Genomic DNA, 25,977 nt, shown 5'->3' with positions numbered 1-25,977 from the left:
TGTTACACTTCTACCATGATGCAGCACTTCTGCTGCTCCTCTTGTATACTTTTTGAGAACTCATCTTCAATATGTACTACCTATTACTAGAGCTGTTATATTTACAATTTTGTCAGATATTTTGTCATGCTTACATGTTAAAAAATTTGAGTGTTCTGCTAGCTCCTTAGATTGCCATTGGGTAGATTTCACGTGCCATACTCTTATCGATCCATGTCCAATTGACACGGTGCATTTGCAAGGCTTAAACCCTTCGTATAAGTAGTAAATTGCTTACACCTACTCATGCTAGAAAATCGGGGTGCTCAATAAACTTGGAGTGTAGGATTACTAAACCACCCATAACACACAATCAAAATTGCTATTTAACATTATATACCTAGATGAATCCAGGAACATGCCCAAATTCACCTTTTAGGAACGTGCATGTTATATATACTCATGGTAGTCAACCCACAAGACTATGTAACTATCAACTCCATTATGCATAGTATGGACTAGATACTACGACATCCCCACTAACGTTATTAGTGCCCAATAGTGGGTGTAGAACTTTGTATCAAGATATGCTCTCACACACGCACTCCACACACACACACACACACACAGAGAGTAGAGGATGGACATTGCAAGTCCATTCTCCACCATCATGGTCATAGGGAGGGGGGACTACTGCAGTGTTCTTCCACAAGGACAAGCAACAGTTCACCGGCCACTGGTTGATGTGACTTGTGATGTGCTACAGGTCTGCCATGTCAGTGATCTTGAAATGCATTTGCTGATGTGTAAAAACCTGCAGTAGACATAAAAGGCTTGCAGATTGTACAGCTTGGATCCTTCCTCCCACGACCATTGCTATTTAACATTGACAGAGTAGAGGATGGACATTGCAAGTCCATTCTCCACCATCATGGTCATAGGGAGGGGGGACAACTGCAGTGTTCTGCCACAAGGACAAGCAACAGCTCACCGGCCACTGGTTGATGTGACTTGTGATGTGCTACAGGTCTGCCATGTCAGTGATCTTGAAATGCATTTGCTGATGTGTAAAAATCTGCAGTAGACACCATAAAAGGCTTGCAGATTGTACAGCTTGGATCCTTCCAAGTTCCTTAGCACGACCATGACGATGTTGTAATAGACAACCAAAAGACTATGTAAACTAAACTGCATTATCACATCTACATGCTACGGAGTTAAGCTCACTGTCATGATATATGCATAAAGAGAAACCCATGCACTCTCTTGCAATCATGCACCTTAACAGCATCTTGACATCCTCACTTCAAGCCCAAAGTTGATGAAACAAAATAACCTTACCATAAGCATGATGGCAGAAGAGAAAATATATATGTATATACAAGATACAAAAACGGTATGTTGGAAATTCTTCAATAGAAAATAGAAATTATAAATGCAGAATGATTGCTACCTACTACCCTCCTCCATGTGATGATCACTTTGATGATCTTTATTGCTTTGATGACTTCCGTCTGCAGCTTGAGCATCTATCTCTTCAGACGTGGACACATGATTTGTGGCTGCCTTTTTGGCCACCTGATCCTCAATTGCTTCCAGAAACGACAAAACAGTAAAGTTGTCTGCATTTACCAGGACTCAGTATATGAGATCAAAACTGTATAACCGTACATTGGTGACATATCATACCAAAGAATACTCACACTTTCTGGAATCGATTCCAAATTGGGTGAGGTCAATTTGCCCACTTCGAAGTACCTGAGATTTGAAAGCATGTCAGCAATTTACCACACTAAGCAAATGACAAATTTTGTGCAAGAGGGAAGACGAGCAGCCATTTTGCAGGTCTAAAAGTAGAACCAAGTTCTTTACTAATAACGGAACACAGCTTGCTGGACTCACATGAGTGAATGCATCTACTTGCTGATGGAACTGAGGGCTTTGCATTAGTTCTGCAATAGCTTGAGAAGTCCAAGAACCCTACCAAGAAACACATACAGTCACCCCCATTCAGTAGCATAGCCTTGTAAGAGCTCTAACCTAAAAAAACACTACAAAGCAACACAAAACAGCAGCTGGTTTGCACCTCTGGCAAAAACTGGGTCAACCTCTCATCCAAATGAGAGTCCTCAAGGAGTGGCACCACAAGCTCAGGCTTTAATATGTCAGCAAGACTTGGCCCTGCTGGCAATTTCCATGGAAATGGAGCTATATTGTCAAATCCCAATAGTAACCAACTTAAACCTGAACACGCTTCCTGTCCTTTGCCAGAGATAATAAGAAAATCGAACAGAAATGGCCAAAAAAATAAGAACCTGTATCTTGAGGCAGAATTGCTCCTTTACAGCACACGACCCACCCCCCCCCCCCCCCCCCCAAAAAAAAAATAAATAAATAAATAAAATTAAAAAAATTAGAAACTCCCCTCTTAAAAAGTCCTAGACACCCAAATTCTCGATAAACAAATTCAAAATTTGCACTGAGATTGCAAAAGCACTTCTCACCTGAATCTGATGTTCCTTGAAGTGGTGTGATAGAGCTCAAAATTCTCTGCAAATCTGCCAGCTGAACCGCTCCTTGCATGGTAGCAGCCATAGATTGTGATGTAACAGCAGCAGCAGGAGCAAATGAATGTTCTTTCTCCCTGTCTGCCTTGCTTTTTGTTCAAGGAAAAGAATCAAAGTGGAAGACAAGTGTAAATGCATAGAAAAGTGGAAGTAAAACAATACAATGTCAAACCTGAAAGCACAAATAATTGAAACCAATGACTGCTCTTTGCTCTCTTTGTTAGAAATAATGCCCAAACATGTGCTAAATTTCCTAAGGTTGTTTTAGCAATTATGCGAGTCATTTAGTAAAACACTTTCACCAAGCATAAAAGGGGAAGCTCGTGAGTATCTAGTTTGATTGAGAGAATCAAGGAGCTAATTTCGTGGAGAAGATTATGGAGGAGAATATGCAACCTGCAGATCTAATCGATGATGTAAACCGCTTGAACCTTTTGCCTAGATAAAGGTGCATCTAATACAAAGCAATGTAAGCATGTTTCTGTTTACTGTCATTCTATCTCATTATTTATTTTGTTGATCTCGTATCTCTTATCATGCTTCCATTATCATCATGAAATTTTTAGCTTTTCATCCACCGTAGTTTTCAATAAATGGTATCAGAGCCAGACATCGCTTTTGCTACGCTGCTCTCTGCCGTCACCTGCTGACCAGTAAACACCAGCAAAATTGTTGCCTTCAACTACTGCAACTACTGTAGCCACTGTCGCTTCACAACGCCATTGTCGTTTTGATCCGTTGCTCAACGTTCTTCTTCAGCTATGCTTCTCTTCAGTAGCCCATGCCATCAACAATCAGCAACATCCTCGGAGGCAACGCCCCCTCCATGGTTGACGTCCAGCACACGTCGAAGTTCAGCATCTGACATTAGCTTGCAGCTTTTGCATAGTTGCAGCTCACACCCGACGTCATCACGTTTTTCAGCTCCTCACGGTACGCTCAAGCGACCAAAATATTGGGCAAGGAGTTTTCATCAAGGATTTTTTTCACGTCTTCCTCAACAATCTGATTCCGACTGCTGTTGATTCTGATTGATCAGCTAATTCCGACTACTGTTGATTCTGATTGATCAACTAATTCTGACTGCCCGTCTGATTCCAACTTGTTCTACTGATTCCAACTTGTCTTACAGCTTCCGATTGCCCCGACTGAATCCGACATGTCTTGCTAATTCCAACTTATTCTACTGATTCCAACATGTCTTGCTGATTCCCACTATCCCAACTGAATCCGACATGTCTTGTTGATTCCGACATGTCCTGCTGTTTTCGTCCAGCTGATTCAATTGGAATCGACTGATTCAGTCCAGCTGATTCTGTCCTATTGATTCCAAACCTGCTGATTCCAAACAGTCCAGGTGATTCTGAAGTCATCTTGGCTTTCTTCATGACTTATAAGTAATGTCCACTAGTAGTGAGAGTGTGGCTGAAATCATTAATATTCTGTCTTCCGAGAGTGAAAACTCATCATTATCTTCAGTCAACCAACCCTCCAGAAAACTGTTGAAACCTTGGTATTATAAAGAAGACATTAAAATGAGTTTCAATCCTTATCTTGCATCAAACCCTCATTTGTATGGGACAGGGGATATGAAAGAAGATATGGGTTATTAACTTTCTTGTGGGGATTACTTTAATCGGTCATAATTATTTAATTCAACACTTCTGTTTTTTGAGCCAAATTTATAAAGCATTAGACACTGCCCTTGCTCTTACAAGAGATAAGACCTTGTTATGGCTCCTAGTAAGGTGAGAGAAAAGTTTAGAGGGGAGAACTTTCACACTTGGCAAACCAAGGTGAAGTTTAATTTCATGAAAAAGCGCTTGTGGAACATTGTTCAAGGGAAAGAGGAAAGGCTTACTACTAGAGAGAGTAGTGCACAATGGGATTTAAAGAATGATAAGGCACAAGGCATTATAGGGGAACACTTGAATGACACTTTTGTACATCACATTTACACTTGTGATACATCTCAAGATGCATGGGAAACCTTAGACAAACTATTTGGTGCTACATGTAAACACTCCAAGATTAGTCTCCTAGTAAAGTTCTTTGGACTTCAAAAGGACTCCACAACCACTATGCATGCCCACATTAATGATTTTTAAAGCCTCTTAATATAATTCAAAGGAATCAAGAAGAAAATAGAAGATGATGATAAAATTGCTGTGTTAATTAAGAGTGTGTCACATCTTGATGAATATTCAACCCTGGTCACAACTCTTTTAAATCTTCCTACTCCTTTCCTCATCGACATTGAAGCTTCTCTCTTGGAAGAAGAGAAGAGGATTCTAGAGAAGAGTGAGTATCATGTTGATGGTGCTTATTTTCTCAAAGAAAAAGTCTCATCCTCGAAAGCCACTTCCCAAACCAAGAAGACCTTCAAATGCACTATGTGGCAAACAAGGATATCTTCAGGAGTTTTGTTTTGCAAAGAAAAAGGCCCAAAAAGCCTATCTTACCGAAGAGAAAAAAGAAGACGACTCTCCATCAAAGGCTGCCCATGAGGCCAACCTTTGCTTTGATAACTATGATTATGTCTTTAGATGGTCATGGATTTGGCCCATTCTACTCTCACATCTTTTATTTGTTTAAGCTTAGATACTCTTTTTATGGCATTGTAAACCAAGAATTTTTATCTAATCTACCATCTTTTATACGGACATCTAGTTTAATGAGATAGCCACCTTTGTCTATGGCAAACTCACCTTGGTCATCATAACGATTGTATCTCCAGCTTTGTAGCTTTGTACCTACCTTTGATTGTGGGAGGACATTCTTAGTCTTTTTGAACTTTACCCAAGTTTGATTCATGGGAGGGTGGGAGAGTGTTATAAAGTAATGCCCAAACATGTGCTAAATTTCCTAAGGTTGTTTTAGCAATTATAGGAGTCATTTAATAAAACACTTTCACTAAGCATAAAAGGGAAAGCTCGTGAGCATCTAGTTTGATTGAGAGAATCAAGGAACTAATTTCATGCAACCTGCAGACCTAATCGATGATGTAAACCGCTTGAACCTTTTGCCTATATAAAGGCGCATCTAATACAAAGCAATGTAAGCGTGTTTCTGTTTAATGTCATTCTATCTCATTGTTTATTTTGTTGATCTCGTATCCCTAATCATGCTTCCATTACCATCATGAAATATTTAGCTTTTGATCCACCATAGTTTTCAATACTCTTAGTGTGAAATGCTCTATTTTCCTAGTCCGGAATGCTCTCTGCTCAAAAGGATTTTCGGAGAAAAGAATTGCTTGGTCCCCTTGAAAAAATTAGTTTGAGCAGCTCGTAATGAAAAAACAGCACCATATTACTTCAAAACTCAACCACAATTCATCCTTGAGGAGGCAGCCAACGTATGATATATATGTGTGTGTGTGTGTGTGTGTGTGTGTGTGTGTGCGTGCGTGCGTGCGTGCGTGCGTGTGCATACATACATACAAATCAGTGTTCGTAACATTTCTCCGGCTGCAATACTGACTATGACTAACTGAAAACTCCTTAATGACTATTACAAACACTTTGTATAGTTGAGAAGTGCTCTGTGATCTGGGTCAGACAATGAATGGCGAGACAAAGATGCTCAATGTTATGCACCCTATGACTTTTGGCATATGCAATGTAATTTCTGTTGACTTGCCAAACATGACTCATAAGCTTAGTCTCAGCATCACTTGCAATGTTTGACAGCAGCCCATAAAAAGTAACTTCCTTCTCCACAAACACCTGAGCTAGATATGAAATAGTTGGAATAAATCTAGCCGATTTTGGGAGGTGATGCACAATCACCCAAGTGGCACCATGTCCTCTGCTGGTCCATAGTAAACCAACCACAAAACCAAGGAGAGAATTGGTAAACTCTTCTCATTGTCAGTACTGGACTAAAGTAAACCATCTGACTAAACATGAGCACACTTGGTGAACGTTTCAAATTCGCATAAAGTTTTAGTTCCATCTCGAGTCTTGAGCTGTGCAAAGAATTTCTTTGGCAAACTGCAACATTTCCTGTTACTCACTCAGAAAAATCAGAAACTAACTGTGGCACAAAAGAGGGGCTCAGGGGGGCTTATTTCCACACCCCCCCCCCCCCAAACCCAGCTCCCCCAACCCCTCCCACCAAAAAAGAAATGCTTGTCAACCAAGTCCACCACAGACTAACTGCACAACCAACAAAAACCCTTTAGACACTCTTGGACCTTTTAACATTCTCATCTCCTAGCCCAGGCTGTTATGGGCTGTCCACTGGTCACCTTGGCACATCTTGGCAGTGCTGAGTTTCCTTGTTCTCCTGTCCACACTTGCTCCATATGTTCCCACCACTTTTATACGCCGGACCTCGAGGCTTGCACTGTCTGACCATTTGCATTCTGAGAGAGAGAGAGAGAGAGAGAGAGAGAGAGAGAGAGCAGTACTGAGCAGTGTTGCAAGTTGCCATTAAGGAGTCAGGTCTTGTAAGGAGGAAGTCTTGACTAAGGGCGATAACTAGTCATTGGTGATCAAGCCAAGAATCTGATGTTGGTCAAGTGAGAAGTGGAGGCTAGACTGTGTATCCTGGAGCTGATTGTTGTCTTTTACTTAATGGATTCAGTTTGTTTTGCACATTGTGTTTTATGTGTGTGATGTCCGGAGTGTGACTATGCATATTATGGCGCACCAATGCGATTTACTTTAACCTTGATGAGCCTGCATTTTGCATCGTTGTAAGCCTGCAAATGCATACTCTAGTTCACACAACCGAGTCTTTCTTGCACTATTAACCATGTAAGTTTACATGATGGACTTGAAATTGAACATCGAGTCTGCTACTACATGACTCTTTTCCGGACTCGTTTTTGACAGTACTCTAACTCACCTGGACTACACTCCAAAGCATCCCCTACTCATGCAAACCGTTGATGGGCATTTTCTGCCCACTTATAGTGTTGGGCACAGTCATACAGCTCAGCTTAGGAAAGCTAGTTAGGTGGTCCCGAAACACTGAAGTGTCGGTTCTTGACCGGACAATGACACTTTTGGCAATCCTGCTGCTGGGGATTGACTACTAGGGATTGTCTGCTCGGGAATGACTGCTGGGAGTGAGTGTTGGGGATTGAGCGCCGTCATGTGTCACCAGCTTGGACATTTCCCAGTATGAAAGGGGTCTGGTGGACTCCAGGATGTCTAAATATTTGGAAAGTGCAAGCTTTGGGAATGGAGGATTATCCTAGAATACAAAGGACCACAGTCCTAAAATTTAGGAGAGTAGCTATTTTTGGCCCAAATCCGATGGAAATTCTATTCGCATCATTACATCTGGAATTGAGGAGATACAAAGAGTTGGCAAAGTGCCTATGACAGAATGCCTACTAGTTGGGATATTTTTAGAGATAAAGATTATGGGAGAACCCATCTCTTAGATTGGGACATGTGGCAAGAAAGTGGATCAAAGTGAGACAAGTGGCCTCACACTCGTCATAAAGTGGATCAAAGTGAGACAAGTGGCCTCATACTTGTCACTCCAGCTATTGTGTGGCTCTCCACTTGTCATCATAGCCTTCTCTTTCCATTTTCACTCATGGGAGCCCCAAATCTATAAATTGGAGCCCTCTCTCTTCATTAATAGAGGCTCTCTTGCTGCATCTCCGTGGGGAGAGTAAGGCCCTCAAAGCTTGTACATGATATTATTCTCCTTGGGTAATAAAATACTCCAAGGGGAGGGTCGACCCATTCCGGCCTCTATGCGGTGTCACATGTGCATGCTCCATTTTCAGCATTTGTGGATGTTTTGTCCAGCTTTTATGTTTTATGCAAAGTGATGATGGATATGTGTTAAGGCTGTGGCCATGTTTAAATGTTTTAATATGCATTGATGGTATCAACAAGTGCGTCAAAGGCCCTAGTCCCTGTTGGGGTAAAGGCATTATGCCCACCCTTATAGTGTGTACAAGCCCATAAGTTATAGTACATAGTACACTTAGTACTTTTAATGTACTAAGTGCACTATGTGTACTAGTGCAATATACATGTGTGATAGGGGAGTCACACACTCATTCCCATGAGTTGACTTATCCCCACAACTCTCTCTCTCTCTCTCTCCCTGCTTCTCTGTGTATGTCTCCCACACATGAAACCCTAACTCTTACCTCTCCCATTCAACTGGTATCAGAGCTTAGGTAGCTGTCTTGATCCTCTCCCAGCGGCAAGTAGAGCTTATCCAAATTGTGAGGCTGTTCCATGTGAACAGTTTGAAGCTGCATTTCAGGCTGTGGAGCTTTGCCATTAGCCCACTCGCTCATGAATCACTGGCTCGTAGGGGTTCAACTTAACACGGTATTTCAGTTCAAGGTGCATCAAATCCTTTGCAAGACTTCAACTGGTACTGGTGCTGAGCCAGCCGTCCGCCGACCAGAGCCAGCGCGACACCACCGGGTACACAAAGCCGGTTTGGACTTCGCCGGCAGCGGCGTGCTGCACATGGTGGGTGGCATAGCGGGCTTCTGGGGAGCGCTCGTAGAAGGCTGCCCAGGCTGCCTAGCGCAGTTAACCTACAGCCAACAAGCGCACAGCCAGGCGTCTACACGCTTAGCGCGAAGGGAAAGCAGCGAGCGAACACAGGCGTAGAGGAGGACTACGCGGAGTATGTGAAGGAGGTGGAGCCCGTCGCCTGTCAGCTTGACTCCAACGTAGCCGGCACAAAAACTCATCGCCACGCGTGAGCGCCTGTCCACAAGAAGGAGTCTCACCGAACCTGGCGTAACTGCAGCGCTGGCCCTGGGCAATTAACTTCTCAATCGCACGCTGGACAGAAACTGATTCAATCGTGGGCGTGGACAAAAACTGGTACAATCGCACGCTGTTTTGGCTTCCACCACCACAGACTGTATGTAGGCTGGAGAAGTGTTCGTCTTTTATCTTTACAGACAAGCACCTGGATCAAAATTGCCCACCTGCACAGCAGCAAATACGAAGCCCTCTCCCCTTTCCTGCAACAAAAAATCAAAAAATTACCTGAGGTATTTGCTTCAATCTTTTGGAATTTGCATGTCCAATTTGCAATTGAGCAGGTACAATCATCAATTGAGCAGGTCAGGTGCCGAATTGCTCAATTTTTGAGCAAAATTGGCAAAATTGGGTGACATTGGTCACGATCAGGATCAATTTGCAGGAAATTGAATGTCGAAATTTGGGGCTTTTGATGTAATTGTGCAATTAAGCATTCATACATGCTGTATGATGTGAGAAATTGCACATTCGAGCAAAATTGCAGTGCAAATCAAGGGGCTTTTGTGCCGATTGGATTGATTTGCATGCAGGCACTCGTATTTGATACTTTGGGCAATGTGTTGATGCCTGTCAAGCACTCAATGTGCCTGTAAATCAAGGGGCTTTCATGTATTGGATGTTTATGTGGCCAGGGGGAAGCATCACGAAGACTCTGGATGCCCCCATGTGCGTCAATGTACCATGTATGATCAAAAATTGATCTTAAATCAAGGGGCTTTTCAAGATTTTATGCTTGTTGAGCTTGGCAAAGCAGCAGGCAAGACTTTTATGCCTTGAATCCTCAGAAATCAGCTTGCAATCAAGAGGCTTTTGCCCAATTTCTGTTCGGGACTGTTGTATGCAGTGTTCGGGACTGTAAAAGTCTGATTTTCACTCATTTGGACAGCCAGGAGAGCATTTATTGCTATTGTACCTGCTGGTACAGATTTGGTACAGCTTTGTACAAGTTTTGGCATGGCTGCACATTGATTTGAGTGAGCAAAAATCTCAATTTCAGCTGCTGTACTTGCCGATACAGATTTGGTACATCATTGGTGAGCACTTAGTACTGCTGTACAGTACTTTGGAAGGGGAACAGAGCACATTTAAGGTGCTGTCCTAAATCTGCAGCAACCAGATTTTGGTGATTTCATCACATACAGTGGATCACATACAGTGGGAGTAGAGTTGCATTTGTGCTTCCGCAGTGGGAGATAAAGCTTGGGAGAATAACTGTGAGCACTTTGTGTGCTTTTGGTGCAGTGTTTGCACATTTTGCAGGGAGTCAGGCATTGACAGGTTGCATATTGCTATGGCAACCGTGCTATAATGTGTTGCTCCAGAAGAAGCAGCACAAGCCTATCAAAGAAAGGGGTGTAAAGCCCGCTTCTCTTACTGCTGAAGAGTGGGAAGATATGGATGAGCTGGCAAGATCTACTATCATGTTATCTGTGTCAGACTCTTTACTTTTCAGCATTCGTGAAGAGAAGACAGCTTGGGAAATGTGGCAGAGATTGCAGGACTTGTATGCCCAGCAAAGTGCCTCAAGCAAAGTGTATTGGTTGAAGAAACTCATAGGTCTTCAGATGAAGGAAGGGGCGTCTATGACAGCCCATCTAAATGAGTTTAATGGTATTGTCAGCTAAGTTATTAATCAAAAGTTGGCAATGGACGATGAGTTCAAAGCCACTTTTCTCTTATGCACTTTGCCAGAGAGTTGGGACAGATTCAGGACAGCCACTAGCAATTCGAATGCTATGCTGTCCTATGCAGATGTTGAGGGTGCTCTTCTTCAAGAGGAGATGAACAGGAAGAACAATTCTGTTGGAAAGTCCAATGCAATGAATGCACGTGGGAGATCCCAGCAAAGGGGTAAAAGCCAAGAAAGGGGAAGGAGCAAGCCCCGCTCCAAAAAGGACTTGGAATGCCATTATTGTGGCAAGAAGGGACACATCAAAAAGCAATGCTAAAAATGGAAAAATGATCAAAAGGAAAAGGGAAAAGGCAAAGACAAAGACAAAGATGAAGCCAAAGATGTAAAGCCAAAGGGCAAAAGTGGAGTCAAGATTGAAGAAATCAATGTGTCACATGCAGGTGACAGTGAGGATGAGGTCCTATTCACGTCTTCACTTGATGCCCATTCACTTCTTACAGGAGATGGTCATGGTATGCACTCATGGATCATTGATTCATGTGCCTCCTTTCATGTCACAGGTTGCAGAGACTTCTTTGTCAGGTATACTGCTGGCAATGAAGGAGTAGTTTATTTGGGTGATAACCATGCATGCAAGATTCTTGGCAGAGGTGATGTGAGGCTTGTGTTTTCAGATGGCTCACAGCTTATGCTCCATGATGTCAGGCATGTGCCTGAGATCAAGAAGAACCTGCTTTCTACTGGACAGCTTGATGATGCTAATTATGTTACCACATTTGGTCGTGGAAAGTGGAAGATTAGTAAGGGCTCACTGGTTGTTGCCAGAGGCTCTAAGGTGGACACTCTTTATTTCATGCATGCAGGTGTTTGTCACCATGCTAATGTAAATGCAACCGAGCTGCCGGAAATCTCTATGTGGCATAGCCGGTTGGGACACATGAGTGTCAAAGGAATGGAGCAATTGTCTCGTTTGGGTTACTTGCCTTCTCTAAAGTTTTCAAGTTTTCAGTTTTGTGAGCATTGTATATATGGCAGGCAACTCCAGTGCCCCCACAAGAAAGCTCTTGGACAGAAAGGTGCTCAGTTAGAGCTTGTGCATACAGATGTATGTGAGATGCCTCAGCTTTCTTTGGGAGGGGCAAAATATTGTCTTTTATAGATGATGCCACACGCAAGGTGTGGGTTTATCCTCTTCGTTTGAAGAGTGATACATTCTCAGTGTTTCAGAAGTTTGTTGCTCATGTTGAGAATCAAACTGGCAAAACACTGAAGGCTTTGCGTTCCGACAATGGTGGAGAGTATATGTCCAAACAGTTTCAGGACTTTTGTGATGCTAAAGGCATCAAGAGGGAGCTCTCTACTCCTTATGATCCTCCACAAAACGGGACAGCAGAGAGGATGAACAGGACCATTCAGGAGAAGGTCCGTTCTATGTTGTCACATGCTGCATTACCTCATGGTTTTTGGGCTGAAGCTGTTATGACAACCGTTCATCTAATAAACAGGTCACCTAACACGAGGCTTGGTGGGAAAGTGCCAGAGGAAGTATGGACAGGTAAGCCTCCGTCATACAAGCACTTGAGAGTGTTTGGTTGCGTTGCGTACGTGCACATACGCAGGGAAATGCGCACCAAACTTGATCCTAAGTCTCACAAATGCATATTCCTAGGATATGGTGACAGAGGTGGAATGGGGTATAGACTTTGGGATCCCGTGAATAGAAAGATTATACGCAGCAATGATGTCATTTTTTATGAAACAACCCTTATAGTGTGTACAAGCCCATAAGTTATAGTACATAGTACGCTTAGTACTTTTAATGTACTAAGTGCACTATGTGTACTAGTGCAATATACATGTGTGATAGGGGAGTCACACACTCATTCCCATGAGTTGACTTATCCCCACAACTCTCTCTCTCTCTCTCTCCCTACTTCTCTGTGTATGTCTCCCACACATGAAACCCTAACTCTTACCTCTCCCATTCAGTCCCCCGGGCAACGCGGCGAGTTTCATTGGTTTAGGGTTTAGGAAGAGAAAAGATCTCAAGTGGGGACCACACTTACCATCATTGTTATTAAGCATGGCTAGCTGCTTCATAGCTTATGAAGCAACAGCATGAACAGTAGACAGCTTGTTGATCTAAGGATTTATGAATTCACAAAATTTTATCTTGAAACTGTGGAGTTGGCTTTATGTGCACACGTTTAGCACTCTTTCCATAAGGATATTGTGGATTATATTATTAAGCTTACAGCAATTTCACCAGCTTGGACATTTCCCAGTATGAAAGGAGTCTGGTGGACTCTAGGATGTCTAAATATTTGGAAAATACAAGCTTTGGGAATGGGGGATTATCCTAGAATACAAAGGACCACACTCCTAAAATTTAGGAGAGTTGCTATTTTTGGCCCGACTCCGATGGAAATTCTGTTCGCGTCATTACATCTGGAATTGAGCATATACCAAGAGTTGGCAAAGTGCCTATGACAGAATGTCTACCAGTTGGGATATTTTTAGAGATAAAGTTTATGGAAGGACCCATCTCTTAGATTGGGACATGTGGCAAGAAAGTGGACCAAAGTGAGACAAGTGGCCTGACACTTGTTAGAAAGTGGATCAAAGTGAGACAAGTGGCCTCACACTTGTCATTTCAGCTATTGTGTGGCTCTCCACTTGTCATTGTAGCCTTCTCTTGCCATTTTAGCTTATGGGAGGCCCAAATCTATAAATTGGAGCCTTCTCTCTTCATTAATGGAGGCTCTCTTGCTGCACACTGTCAAATCCACACGGATCTTCCCTCGTGATCGATCTTGGTTCGAAACTCGAATCCTGCAAACAAACGAACAACAAACAAGCAAGGGGGTGCAGGCTTGACTCACCTCCCAACCATGACAGCCGTGGGCAAGCCCACAGTCTTGGCTGTCCCCACCGAGCCACGAGCTGAGCTAACTAGGTTGACGTACCGACCAATCTCCTCCTCGCGACGTCCCATACCGCCACGAAGCTGCCCTCGCGGGCCTCGAGACTGCTGCCGGCCTTGGCTGCATAAAGCAGGTGCACGTCTGCACTAGATCCAGGCTCCAAGACCATAGAGCTCTCACAAACTCGCGAGACTCTCTATATTGCAATAACTAACCTTGGCCACCCTTTTATAGGCTCTTGGCCGGTCATCGGGCGTCCACACTTGGCCGTCCGCCCGTCCATACTTGGGTGCCCGCCCGTTAGTATATCCCTAACTCAGCTCGTCAATCAGCCTGCCTAGTTCCAAGCTTCCCCAAGCCTCGAAACTAGTCTTGCATGCGTATAGCACACGGTAGATACCCACTGTGCACATGACACACACTAGCCTCTACCATCATTGAAGGCTTCCCTAATGATGGCTACTCTCTTTCTCTCTCACTTGAAGGCTGTGGCCATGTTTAAATGTTTTAATATGCATTGATGGTATCAACAAGTGTGTCAAAGACCCTAGTTCCCCAGGCACCCACCGCGAGTTACAGGCAACCTATATGGAGATATATCTCGAGATATCTTAAGGATATGGTGAGGATATATTTCTTTTGGCTCCATGACCAACCTAGCAAAGAAAAGCTAAGTATACTTTGAGTTTGCAAAGTTGGTGCTTTTGCTATTTACTATTAAGTGTTTTTGATGTTCTCTAACCCTTGTATAGCCATGCAAGGAGAAAGGTGGCGTTGTTTGCCTTGAGATGGTTTCAGGGAAACATTATTTATGGCTCCCTTTATTGGGATGAATTATATCTACGGAGATTTCTTTCTTGGACGAGATTTATATAGATATTGGGCTTTACAAGCAATTTCTATAGACGAATCTGTCCCAGTTTATAGAGAAGAAATCTTTGGATATCTCATGGATATGATGCTTTTATGGATAAAGTCCACCTCTACTCCAAGGTGTGTGGTTAGCACGGAGTATGTGGTAAGAGTTATGGTATACAAGGATTATGGTATACAGGTCTATGGATTCCTGCACTTCTTTTCTAGGGATTTGGATCTATCCTCAGGTTTATGGATTATTCTTTTTGGCTCCCTTTATTTGGGATGCATTGGACTTATGAAACTCATGATTCACATACCCTATGCAGTGTTCTCTTGTCCTACGTGCTCTCTTGAAGATTGTTTCTACCATGTGTGGGTGGAACAATAGAGAGCAGATGGAAGGGAACATGGGCACTTCAAAGGATAGTGTCGAGCGCACAACATACCGTGTGTAGTGTTCTCTTGTCCTACGTGTTCTCTTGAAGATTGTTTCTACCATATCTAAGTGGAACAATAGAGAGCAGATGGAAGGGAACATGGGCACTTGAGAGGGTAGTGTGAGTTGTTGGCCGAAATGCCTACAAACTATTGGTGGTCGAAATGCCTATAAACTATGTGTAGCAGAAATGCTTATGGAACACCACGCTATCTATGCCTGCGAGTGATTGTTTTATCTTGTTACCTGAGCCCACCTCTCATCCAAGGTGTGTGGCCAGTGTTCGAACACGGAGTGCAAGTGGTAAAGTATGTACGGAACTGCAGCCACCTGTTCTGTCCGTACAGTTTCCGCCGCCTGTACCTGCTGGACAAGGTTGTCCTTGTCAGCCTGCTCTGTACGGCCTGCAAACACCAGCTCTGTACGGCCTGCACCCACCTGGTCTGTACGGCCATTGTTCTGTATGGCCTGTGTTCTGTACGGCCTGCTCTTCACGCAGCAAAACCAGCAGCCATTCTCTATGCAGCCAATCGACTCTTTTTTTTTCCTTCTCCTCCACACAGGTAGCTTGCACGACTCCTCTCCAAAAGCAAGAGAGAGAGAGAAGAGAGAGGCGTGTACCTCCCAAAGTGGAGTTGCCTCTTTCCCAAAAATATCCTAGTGGTCCCTTTCTTAAATTTATCAAACTTACTAAGGGTCACTTATGCCTAGGGGCCACCCAAGGTTAAAATATTAAAAATATTAAAGTCCTTGGTCCCCCTTCACACTTGAGGATGTCCACACATAATACCATTTGTCCGGGCACCCAAATATGAATCATTTAATATTTATCTTGCTCACCAACCACCATGCCCACACTTGTGCTGTTCCACTTTCACAGGGTCATGACATACCCCCCTCTTGAAAAATGGCAAGCATCCTCAATTGCAATCTGGTGATATAGCAAAATATCCAAAGTGAAATGTACAATATGGCAAGATCAACGTCCCAATCTCTCTAAGCCATGCATACGTATCAACATTCATTGCAAACCAATGGTGTAGTAGTAGTCCAAGTTGTATACCACTGTGAACCATACACAACCACAATATCCAATGTGACTAGTACACATATATCATAGAAGTCCCATAAACAGATGTACTGTCAGCCATCAGTACCTTCAGGTGAGAAAAGCTGCACCAAGCGACCTCTAGATGTCATCTGAGCCTGTCTGTATCAAGGGAGCGGAGGTGCTACCCCCCTCTTGAGCATCAGGCAATGCTCCAAACCCATGCTTTGCTGAACCTGTATGAGCCGTAACAAGAGTCGGCTCCAACTCAAAGGCATCGAGATAAAGCTGCAGAGGTGAATCTGTTAAGTCACCTTCCTCCATCCATTTCGCATCCATCGGTGAATAGTTCTTGAACTTCACAAGATAGCGACGGGATACTTTACCTCGTACCTTTCTTTCCTTATGTGCCAGTATCTGCTCTGGAATAAGAACTTCATCAAGTTCCTCAACTTCTGGCTGAGCCTCATCTGATACATCCTCAGGCACATCCCCACGGAAAGGTTTAAGTAGACTCGCATGAAATGCATTGTGAATCCTCCAGTGATCTAGTAGCTTCAAGCGATAGGCCACCTCACCAATCTTTTCCAATACCTGAAAAGGTCCATAATAGCGCATGCTCAACTTAGGGAATAAGCGCTCTTTACCCTTCATCTTCTTGAGCCTAGCTTTTTCAAATCACAAAAGAACCCAATGACCCAATGCAAACTCTAATGCACGTCTGTGACGGTCTGTTGCTTTCTTTTGCTTTTGCTAAGTTTTCTGGAGTGCCAACTTAACTCTCCGATAAGCTTCATCCATATTCTCCACATACTGATCAGCCTCAAAGATCTTATCCTTTGTGTGCAAAATGGGTGGTACCTTCTTCCCTCCTTCCACAATCTCAAAAGGCACCTTGCCCGTCAAGGTATGGACTATGTTGTTATAAGCAAACTCCACCAAAGGAAGATACTTTTCCCATTGTTGCTTGTGCTCTGACACATAACACTTAAGAAGATCTAACACTGTAGAATTAGCCTCTTCCGATTGACCATCTGTTTGTGGATGAAATGAAGATGAAAACTTGAGAGTTGTACCCATGTTGTCAAACAACCCTCTCCAGAATAAACTGGTCATCCGTGGATCACGGTCACTAATGATAGACGAAGGCAAGCCATGATACTTGAAGATGTTCGCCATGAACAACTTCACCATATGATCAACTTTGATCGTCTTACGCACGGGAATGAAATGGGCCTACTTACTGAACCTGCATATGATAGTCCAAATGCCATCATTCCTCGTTTGTGTACGTGGAAGATCAAATATAAAATCCATGGCAATGCTCTCCCATGGTCTATCTGGAATAGGTAAAGGCTGAAGTAACCCTGGTGTCTTTTGACGGTCAAACTTCACCTTCTAACATACGATGCATTGCCGAACAAAAGCATCAACATCTCTTCTCAAGGTTGGCCAATAAAAGAAAGTCTCAACTGCTTTTACCGTGGCGTCAATACCTCTATGACCTGCATACGGTGGAGCATGACTTTCAATCATAACCTTGAGTCGTAATTGCCTGGTAACACACAATCTACCATGCATCAACAAAAACCCATCTCTGAGAGTAAAATGATCATGCCGCTGACCCTCAGACATCTGATCATAAAGCCTTCCAAAATCCTCATCATGGGCATACTGCTCTTTCATCTCATCAAGCTCATGATGATAAGCAAGTGAAACTGCTGAGACCTGTGGCTTGCGTGACAAAGCATCCGCCACAACATTCTTTTTGCCTTCCACATGCACAATCTGGAAGTGGAACATAGACAAAAAGTTGGCCCATCACATATGCTTCTCAAAAAGTTTAGTTTGCGTGAGGAAATAACGCAAAGTCTGATGATCTCTCTGCACAATGAAATCAGCCCCAAGCAAATAGTGTTTCCATGTAGAAAGAGCATGAATTACAGCCAACATCTCTTTCTCATAAACCTGTAAATGCTTCTCGGCATTCTGCAATATTCGACTCTCATAGGCTATCACATGTCCTTCTTGCATGAGAACTGCCCCAATGCTGTTTCCACATGCCCTCACTCTGAAAAAACAAAAGCCTTTCGGAGATCCGATAATACCAATACTGGATCCAAAGTAAGCTTTTCTTTAAGCTTTTTAAAGGCTGTAATTTCCGGATCAGCCCATCTAAACAGAGTTGCCTTCTTTGTTAAGGCATGAAGGGGCGAAGCAATTTCAGCAAAATACCGTATGTACCGCCTGTAATAGGAACACAATCCCAAAAAGCTACGTACATCATGCACGGTCCTCAAATCTGGCCAATTAAGAATTGCTTCCACCTTCGAAGGATCCATACGGACTCCATGCTTAGACACAATATGCCCCAAGAAGTGTATCTCTTCCAAGAAGAACTCACTCTTCTTGCTATTGATGACCAGCCTATGCTTCCGGAGTTCTTCAAACACAATGGCCAAATGCTTCCTATGCTCCTCCTCAGTATGTGAATGCACAATCATATCATCAAAGAATGTGCCCACAAACGCTCTATGAGGCCGGAAAATCCTGTCCATCATTCTGTTAAATGTGGCAGGTGCATTTGTCAAACCAAAGGGCATAACCAAGAACTCATATAACCCAAAAGTGGTTCGAAATGCTGTCTTATGCACATCCTCGGGTCTAATACGTATCTGATGATATCCGCTTTAAAAGTCTATCCGACTAAAGACTGTGGAGCCCTGTAAGCGGTCCAAAATGTCATCGATCCTCGGAATGGGGAATCGATTCTTGATGGTATTCTTGTTCAGCGCCCGAGATAACCATATGCCAATGAAAATCACCAACTAGGTGCTAAGACACTTATATAAGTGCCATGCACAAGAAACTAGTGCCTCGCACAAAAACATGTGCTATGTACACAAACTGGTGCCATTCAAGAGCACAAACCATGGTGACAGAAAAGCTGGTTCTCCATAGTTCTGGCAATCCTTTCTCCCAATCCCAACAATTCCCATGTTCTCCCATACAATCCCAACTCTAATCAACAAGCATGGTGTGGAAACAATGAAACACTCACTCCACAATCGCAACATGAATCCACGTGTATGGTGGAGTGTTCATTGAGTTGCCCTCTCCGGACAGGTATAGGTGGGTACAGTCCTGTTTAGTCCTGAACAGTTGCAGGCGGCGCATCATCAGCTGCAGGCGGCGCCTCATCAGAGTACAGTCGGTGCATCAGTCAGGCGGTTGCAGGGAGAAAAGTACAGACAGGCAGTTGCAAGTACAAACTGGTACGGTCAGTCCCTCTGGTGCAGAACCACGCATTAAAATTGGTAAGCTCTGAACTTATCAATCTTTCTTTCTTTCCATTGGCTTATGTCTGCTGCAGAGCTGTTTCATCTCGCCCTTTGTGAGAGGAAGGGTATGGCAGTTTGAAGGGTGGAAACAGAGATTGGACAGTGGATGTGTATTTGAGCTGAGTTTGAAACCATGTTCGTGGAACAGCCAGATGTGTGCTCAAGGTTGCCCTGTTGAATTGTCTTGGTTGATTAGAGGGAAGCACAGTGTGTTGCTTTTGTGGGACACAGATCTGTGTGTGAATCCTCTGTGCTAAGAGGTCTTGAGGGCTGCCAGATTGGACATGCAGGTTTACTTTCCTGGACTGGCTTTGTTGTACTCGGTTATACATTTCATTGAATTTGAATAAAGAAATACCGAAAGGGGTGCCAAGCTTTGGGGCCAACAGGTGTCGATTTCCTTTCAGTTCTGGAGCATTCTAGCTCCTGTTAATTTTGTTATTTATTTGGACTACAAGTGGAAGAGTGACTGCTAGTCTACCGCACTTTGGTTTCTATCAGACGCCGGTTTCAAGGTTCCGTTGCCAGGACCCATCATCAACTTTCTTAAGGGGGTGAGCTCATGGTTGACTCAAGGAAAGTCATTGCTGAAAAATTCAGCAGCATGTTAGACACAGAAGATGAATATTTTTATGATGAAGAGGAAGAGCAAGAGACCTCTCTTGAGAGAAATGAATCTGAGGATATTCTTGCAGGAGAACAGGCTGCAGATGATGCACACTATGAGGATGTAACACAGCCAGAAGATATGCCTAGTAAAGAGGAAGATGATGCTCAGTTTAAAAATCATTTGGCAGGTGTAATGGATGTGTTTATGCAACTCACTCAAAGTGAGAAGTTTGCTGAATTTATGAGATCCCGTTCTGAGCGTGAAAAGAAGAAGAAGAAAGTGCGTTCTAAGAACCCACCTCAGGGCAACAGTGGTGCCTTCCCACAGGATCCATCTTTTGGACAGTTTCCGAACATGCAACATACTTTTGGTGCCAACTCACAGAGTTCCTTTTTCAGACAGCCATCTATTCCACAACAGTCTATGCATCCAGGCTATTTTGGTGGTGGCTATGTGTTCCAATCCATGACTGGGGGTTATCCTCAGGGAGGCATGGGTATTCCAGGGAATTTTGGAGCTAGTTTTCAGCCTGGTATGCAAGGGAATATGTATGGTGGTATGCAGTCCGGAATGCAAGGAAACATGTTTGGGGGTATGCAGCCCGGAATGCAAGGAAACATGTATGGGGGCATGTAGCCCGGTATGCATAATGGTATGTTTGGAAACATGGCTGGAATGTATGGAATGCCCGGTGTGGGAATTGGTAATGTTGACGCTATGATGGGCATGAATGCCGGGGGTAGCAATCTTGTGAAGCAACTTCCTTACGATAATCTAACGCCTATGGGTAAGGCGAAGGATTATAAGGAAGGGGGAGCTGCTGTGAAATTTGACTTATTCAGTGGGGCCAAAGATAAGCTAAAGGCACTTACCTTTTTACAGCAGTTTGATGCTGCTTTTTCTGGTGGTAATTACACGGAGTCCTCTAAGGTGAGAAAAGCTGCAACTTTTCTCAAAGGCAATGCATTGCAGTGGTGGTCCACTCTTCTTTTACAGGGCATAGCACCATCTACTTGGGTACAGTTTAAGTAGAGACTTCCCTCGCTTCCTTCTTTACCTTCTTACAGTCCTTAATGGTGCAGTTCGTAGGCATTTGTTTTCCCTCTTTCGCACACCTCCTTTCACGCGAGACCTCCTATTATTGAGGATCTTTATAATGTGACGTATGGCTCACATCTACTTTTGAGGTGGATGTAATGATAGCATGACACAAGTTGGATGCATCATCAAAGTGTGAAAATCTTGAGGATTATAATAAGAAGTTTTGGGAAGCTTTACTCCCAGTTACTTCTTATCGTGCAGTGCCTTTGTCTGAGCAGGTGGAGAAGTATTGTTGTGGGCTGCCCAAGGAAATGCGTGATTATTGCATAAAGACTCCAGTAACAAATATGTCACAGATGATAGAGAATGCTATGATAGCAAATGCGTTACTCACTGGGGTCTCATCTGGATTTAAAGGAAGTAAAAGCTCAAGGAAGAAATCTGAAAAGTCAGGGCATGCTTCGCATGATGCAAAAGGGTCTACAGAGAAGCGGTATAAGAAGTTACCAATGCCCAAGAGAACTCCTGAGGAGAGAGGCTTTGATGGATGCTCGGAAATGTTTTTATTGTACAGAGGAGGGACATATGTCTTTTAACTGTCCCAAGCGTAAGTCCCAAAAGGACTCTGACACTAAAGGAGAGCCCAAGTCTAAGAAACCAAAACCTTCTGCAGGGTTAGTTCCTGATCTTGTTGGGGAATAGCCAAGTGGTGAAGAGACTGAGTTGTGCAGGGCATGGGGCAAAGTGAGAGATCAAAATGCCTTGATTTTCTTTGACACAGGTGTTAGAGCCAGCTTTATTTCACCAGATTTGGCTGGCCGATTGGGGATTCGTGCAGAGGAGATGGGGCCTTTGTATGAGGCTAATATGGCTTGTCCTGGGTATGCAGAACCCGTTACTCCTATTATTGGGAAGCTCAGGCTTCATGTGCAGGATTATGTGGACAGTGAGGAGTTCTTCATCATGCCACTTGATGGATGTGATGTTTTGTTGGGTATGCCATGGTGCCATAGAGTACATGCGGTGGTGGATACATACAATAGGAAGATTACTTTGACTCATAGAGGGAAAGAACATATTTTGGATGTAAAGCTTAAAGGGAAATCTGATCCTATTGTATCAGCTTCGGCAATTTCATCAGTAATGAAAAAGCATCTTTCCGCGTACTTGATTTTTGTAAAGGATGCAAAAGATGATGAGTCTAAATCTAATTTGTTTACGTTAGATAAAGACAGGACTGATTTCTTATGTGAGTTCCAAGATTGTTTTTCCGAGTCATTGCTAGGAGAGCTTCCTCCGAAAAGGCCAGAAGATCATACTATTGATCTAATTCCGGGTAGTACTCCACCAAATAGACCGCCGTACCGTGTTAGTGCAGCTCAACAAGAAGAAATTATGAGTCAGGTACAGGAGTTGTTGAATAAAGGGTTGATTCAACCTAGCTCATCACCCTTTTGCTCACCTGTGCTCTTAGCGCAAAAGAAAGATGGTTCTTAGCGCATGTGTATTGATTACACTTAGTTAGTCTCACCCATTTCTTTGGGACATGGATTCTTCAGTTATATTGGATTTTTGAGACCGTCTTGTCTCGCCCACTTAATGGGACATGATTATATCTTGAATATGTGGCTTGAAGCTTAAAGTTGAGGACAACTTTTAAGAAGCTAGGAAGGATGTCACCAGCTTGGACATTTCCCAGTATGAAAGGAGTCTGGTGGACTCCAGGATGTCTAAATATTTGGAAAGTACAAGCTTTGGGAATGGGGGATTATCCTAGAAGACAAAGGACCACACTCCTAAAATTTAGGAGAGTTGCTATTTTTGGCCCGACTCTGATGGAAATTCTCTTCACGTCATTACATCTGGATTTGAGCAGATACAAAGAGTTGGCAACGTGAGTGTCTACTAGTTGGGATATTTTTAGAGGTAAAGATTATGGGAGAACCCATCTCTTAGATTGGGACATGTGGCAAGAAAGTGGATCAAAGTGAGACAAGTGGCCTCACACTTGTTAGAAAGTGGATCAAAGTGAGATAAGTGGCCTCACACTTGTCACTCCAGCTATTGTGTGGCTCTCCACTTGTCATCATAGCCTTCTCTTTCCATTTTCACTCATGGGAGCCCCAAATCTACAAATTGGAGCCCTCTCTCTTCATTAATAGAGGCTCTCTTGCTACACACTAGCCTCTACCACCGTTATAGGCTGCTTTAACGATGGCTACTCTCTTGAAGGCTGCCCATGAAGAATACCGGCTGTTGAGGACTATTTTGGAGGCTTCCATCGTGAAGAAATACTTAAGGCAAGGGTATTTGATCATTTTATTATGATTTCTAGCCATTGTACTTGTTGTACCAGCCCTTGTACTTTCTGTACCAACCACTGTACTGGTTGTACCAGTCCTTGTACTTGCTATACCTGCTAGTACCAGCCACTATACCAGCTATACCAACCATTGAAAATGTTGTACCAGTATTTGCACTTGTTGTACCTACTGTACCAGCCATCGTACTTGCTGTACCAGCCACAACGATTGTACTTGTTGTACCAGCTGCATGGAGAGTTATACTTGCTATACCAGCTCTATTGCATGAAGACCCGTGGTTTTTGGGGAAGAATCAGTACCCACACGGAGGTATATGGATTATATTATTGGCTCGGCATTTCTACAGCCTATGTTCCGGCTTGGTAGCCTCGTGTTGGGTTGTGTTATGGCATTTGTATATGGATAATCTGGCATCTCCCGTGGGGAGAGTAAGGCCCTCAAAGCTTGTACATGATATTATTCTCCTTGGGTAATAAAATACTCCAAGGGGGGGGGGTCGGCCCATTCCGGCCTCTACGCGGTGTCACATGTGCAAGCTGCATTTTCAGCATTTGTGGATGTTTTGTCCAGCTTTTATGTTTTATGCAAAGTGATGATGGATATGTGTTAAGGATGTGGCCACATATGTTTAAATGTTTTAGATGGTATCAACAAGTGTGTCAAAGGCCCTGGTCCCCCGCACCGCCGCGAGTTTCATCATGACAGGAGCTGTAGTCATGACAAGTAACTTCTAGTGAAGCTGTGCACATGGAGGCTGCATGAAAAATGACGGACACTCATCCAAATCAATGCGTTACTAACATGGGCAGCCATGTCACATGCACCCATGCACTGATCTATATCTAGTAAATAAGTCGGATCTCATAGGAAAGTTCGCAAGATGAATGTTGTTGCTGTAGGAGTTTAACTTCACCATCTTACCACCATGCAGTAGCAGATTTCTTGTCGAGGCTAGAGTCCAAAGAAGTTCCAATGGGGGTGACATAGCACTATATTTATAGTGACTTTTGGGCTAGTTGGCTGGCCAACCTAATCTAGGATGTTCACACCATAATAATAATAATGCTGTACACACTTGGCTATTCAATTGGGCGCCTAGACAAGAATACAATGAATTGGCACAAATGCCCTAACATACACATGAATCCAGCCATGCACTCGACCTCTGCATTGCAATTGGGTAGAAGCATGTCCACATCACTATTGGCATATATGCTATAAGCTATGTCACATATGCTATGAGTAGTGCCACATGTGAACATGGGCTAACAGAGGGCACTTTTCTCCCTTTGGGTTTTTCCCCTTGGATATTAGGTGTGAAAGGACACCACACTTATTGTATTATGATATTGTGGAGTCAACTCCCTTGCTCCACATCTTTGTATCCTATCTACTTTGAGTAGCTATCACCACCTCTCTCACTCTCCTGCTGTGTACATCTATGTGTGTGTGTGTTCTCTGTTTCTCTAAAACTAAACCCCAAAGAGTGGTATCAGAGCCGAGCAGGGTTCTCTCTTCCACCGCCGGCATCCACTGTAGGTTTTCATCGGCTCAGGCCTTCCATCCGTCGATGCTGGCACATTTCCGTCCGTCCAGAATTCCATCGTCGCCTCTCACTTTCTAGCCCTTTTCCCTACTCCGCTCGACTGGCGCTCAACCGCCCTGTTTGGCCACCACATCGGGTGGCGATAGTGGAGGGGGCTCCACCACAGCCTTGCCCAGGAGCAACACTCGCACAAGAGGCGGCGGCCCCCAGCGGCGCTCAACCCCACTTGGCTCCTATGTGGCATTTGACAAAAATCCATGTTTTTTGAGACCTCACCTCCATCGTCGTGTCTGCTCCGGCTAGTTCCTTCACCCGTCCCATCCAGTTTCCGTCGTCGTCACTTTTGCCCGTCCCTTCTTCCACATAGTGCTCGTCGCCGTCTGCAGCTCCCGCCTGCTCAGCAGCTCCATCAACAGCTCCCGCCTGCTACAGCCCCTCCATGGCTCCCGCCTGCTGCACCCGTCTACGCCAGGCCCGACTGCTCGGGTCAACGAGCAGCTAGCTGCTTGTCGAACCAAAAAAAAGCAACCCGCCTTTTGCACCAACAGCTGCTCCCACCACGTCAACCCACCAGCAGCACTATAGTGCAACATTTGTCCAGAAGTAGTACCTTTTTATAAGAATATTTGTCGTACATTGTGACCCCACTGTGAGTCGTCAATCCAGGGACAGTCAGGCACGAGCTACGTAGCGTCTCCAAGCCTTAGAAGTCAGTCAAGTGTCAGTCCTCTGTATCAAGATATGCTCTCACACATGCACTCCACACACACACACACACACACACACACACACACACATAAGAGCATATATTCACACAAAGCCCTTCGTACTGAGTTTCTGTCAAACCTCCAGAGATGCAGGGCAGACTCAGCCATAATGACGCCTAGCACTAAGGGAAGTAGCAAA

At 43.9% G+C, this 25,977-nt stretch overlaps 1 protein-coding gene across 2 annotated transcripts in view; it reads right to left on the bottom strand.

The window, feature by feature from the left end:
• Positions 1-1,150: 1,150 nt before the first annotated feature.
• The window catches only part of RPN13 (regulatory particle non-ATPase 13), a 35,858-nt gene continuing 11,031 nt past the window's right edge, over positions 1,151-25,977 (bottom strand). The window contains exons 8-13 of one of the 2 annotated variants that reach the window (XM_086805329.1): positions 2,484-2,635; positions 2,295-2,318; positions 2,066-2,163; positions 1,882-1,959; positions 1,683-1,737; positions 1,151-1,601 (exon numbers count right to left, since the gene is read on the bottom strand). In XM_086805329.1, the coding sequence (XP_086661455.1) occupies positions 1,429-1,601; positions 1,683-1,737; positions 1,882-1,959; positions 2,066-2,163; positions 2,295-2,318; positions 2,484-2,635 (580 nt within the window). In that variant the 3' untranslated portion in view covers positions 1,151-1,428. The remainder of the gene's footprint in view (positions 1,602-1,682; positions 1,738-1,881; positions 1,960-2,065; positions 2,164-2,294; positions 2,319-2,483; positions 2,636-25,977) is intronic. The other variant, XM_086805330.1, reaches the window with a different exon arrangement.

The sequence above is a fragment of the Cibotium barometz genome, chromosome 11, assembly GCF_041138505.1.
Source record: "Cibotium barometz isolate CiBa-2024 chromosome 11, ASM4113850v1, whole genome shotgun sequence".
Classification (NCBI taxonomy): domain Eukaryota; kingdom Viridiplantae; phylum Streptophyta; class Polypodiopsida; order Cyatheales; family Cibotiaceae; genus Cibotium; species Cibotium barometz.
The sequence above is the reverse complement of the archived record's forward strand: the minus strand, read 5'-3'. Positions and strand labels throughout refer to the sequence as shown.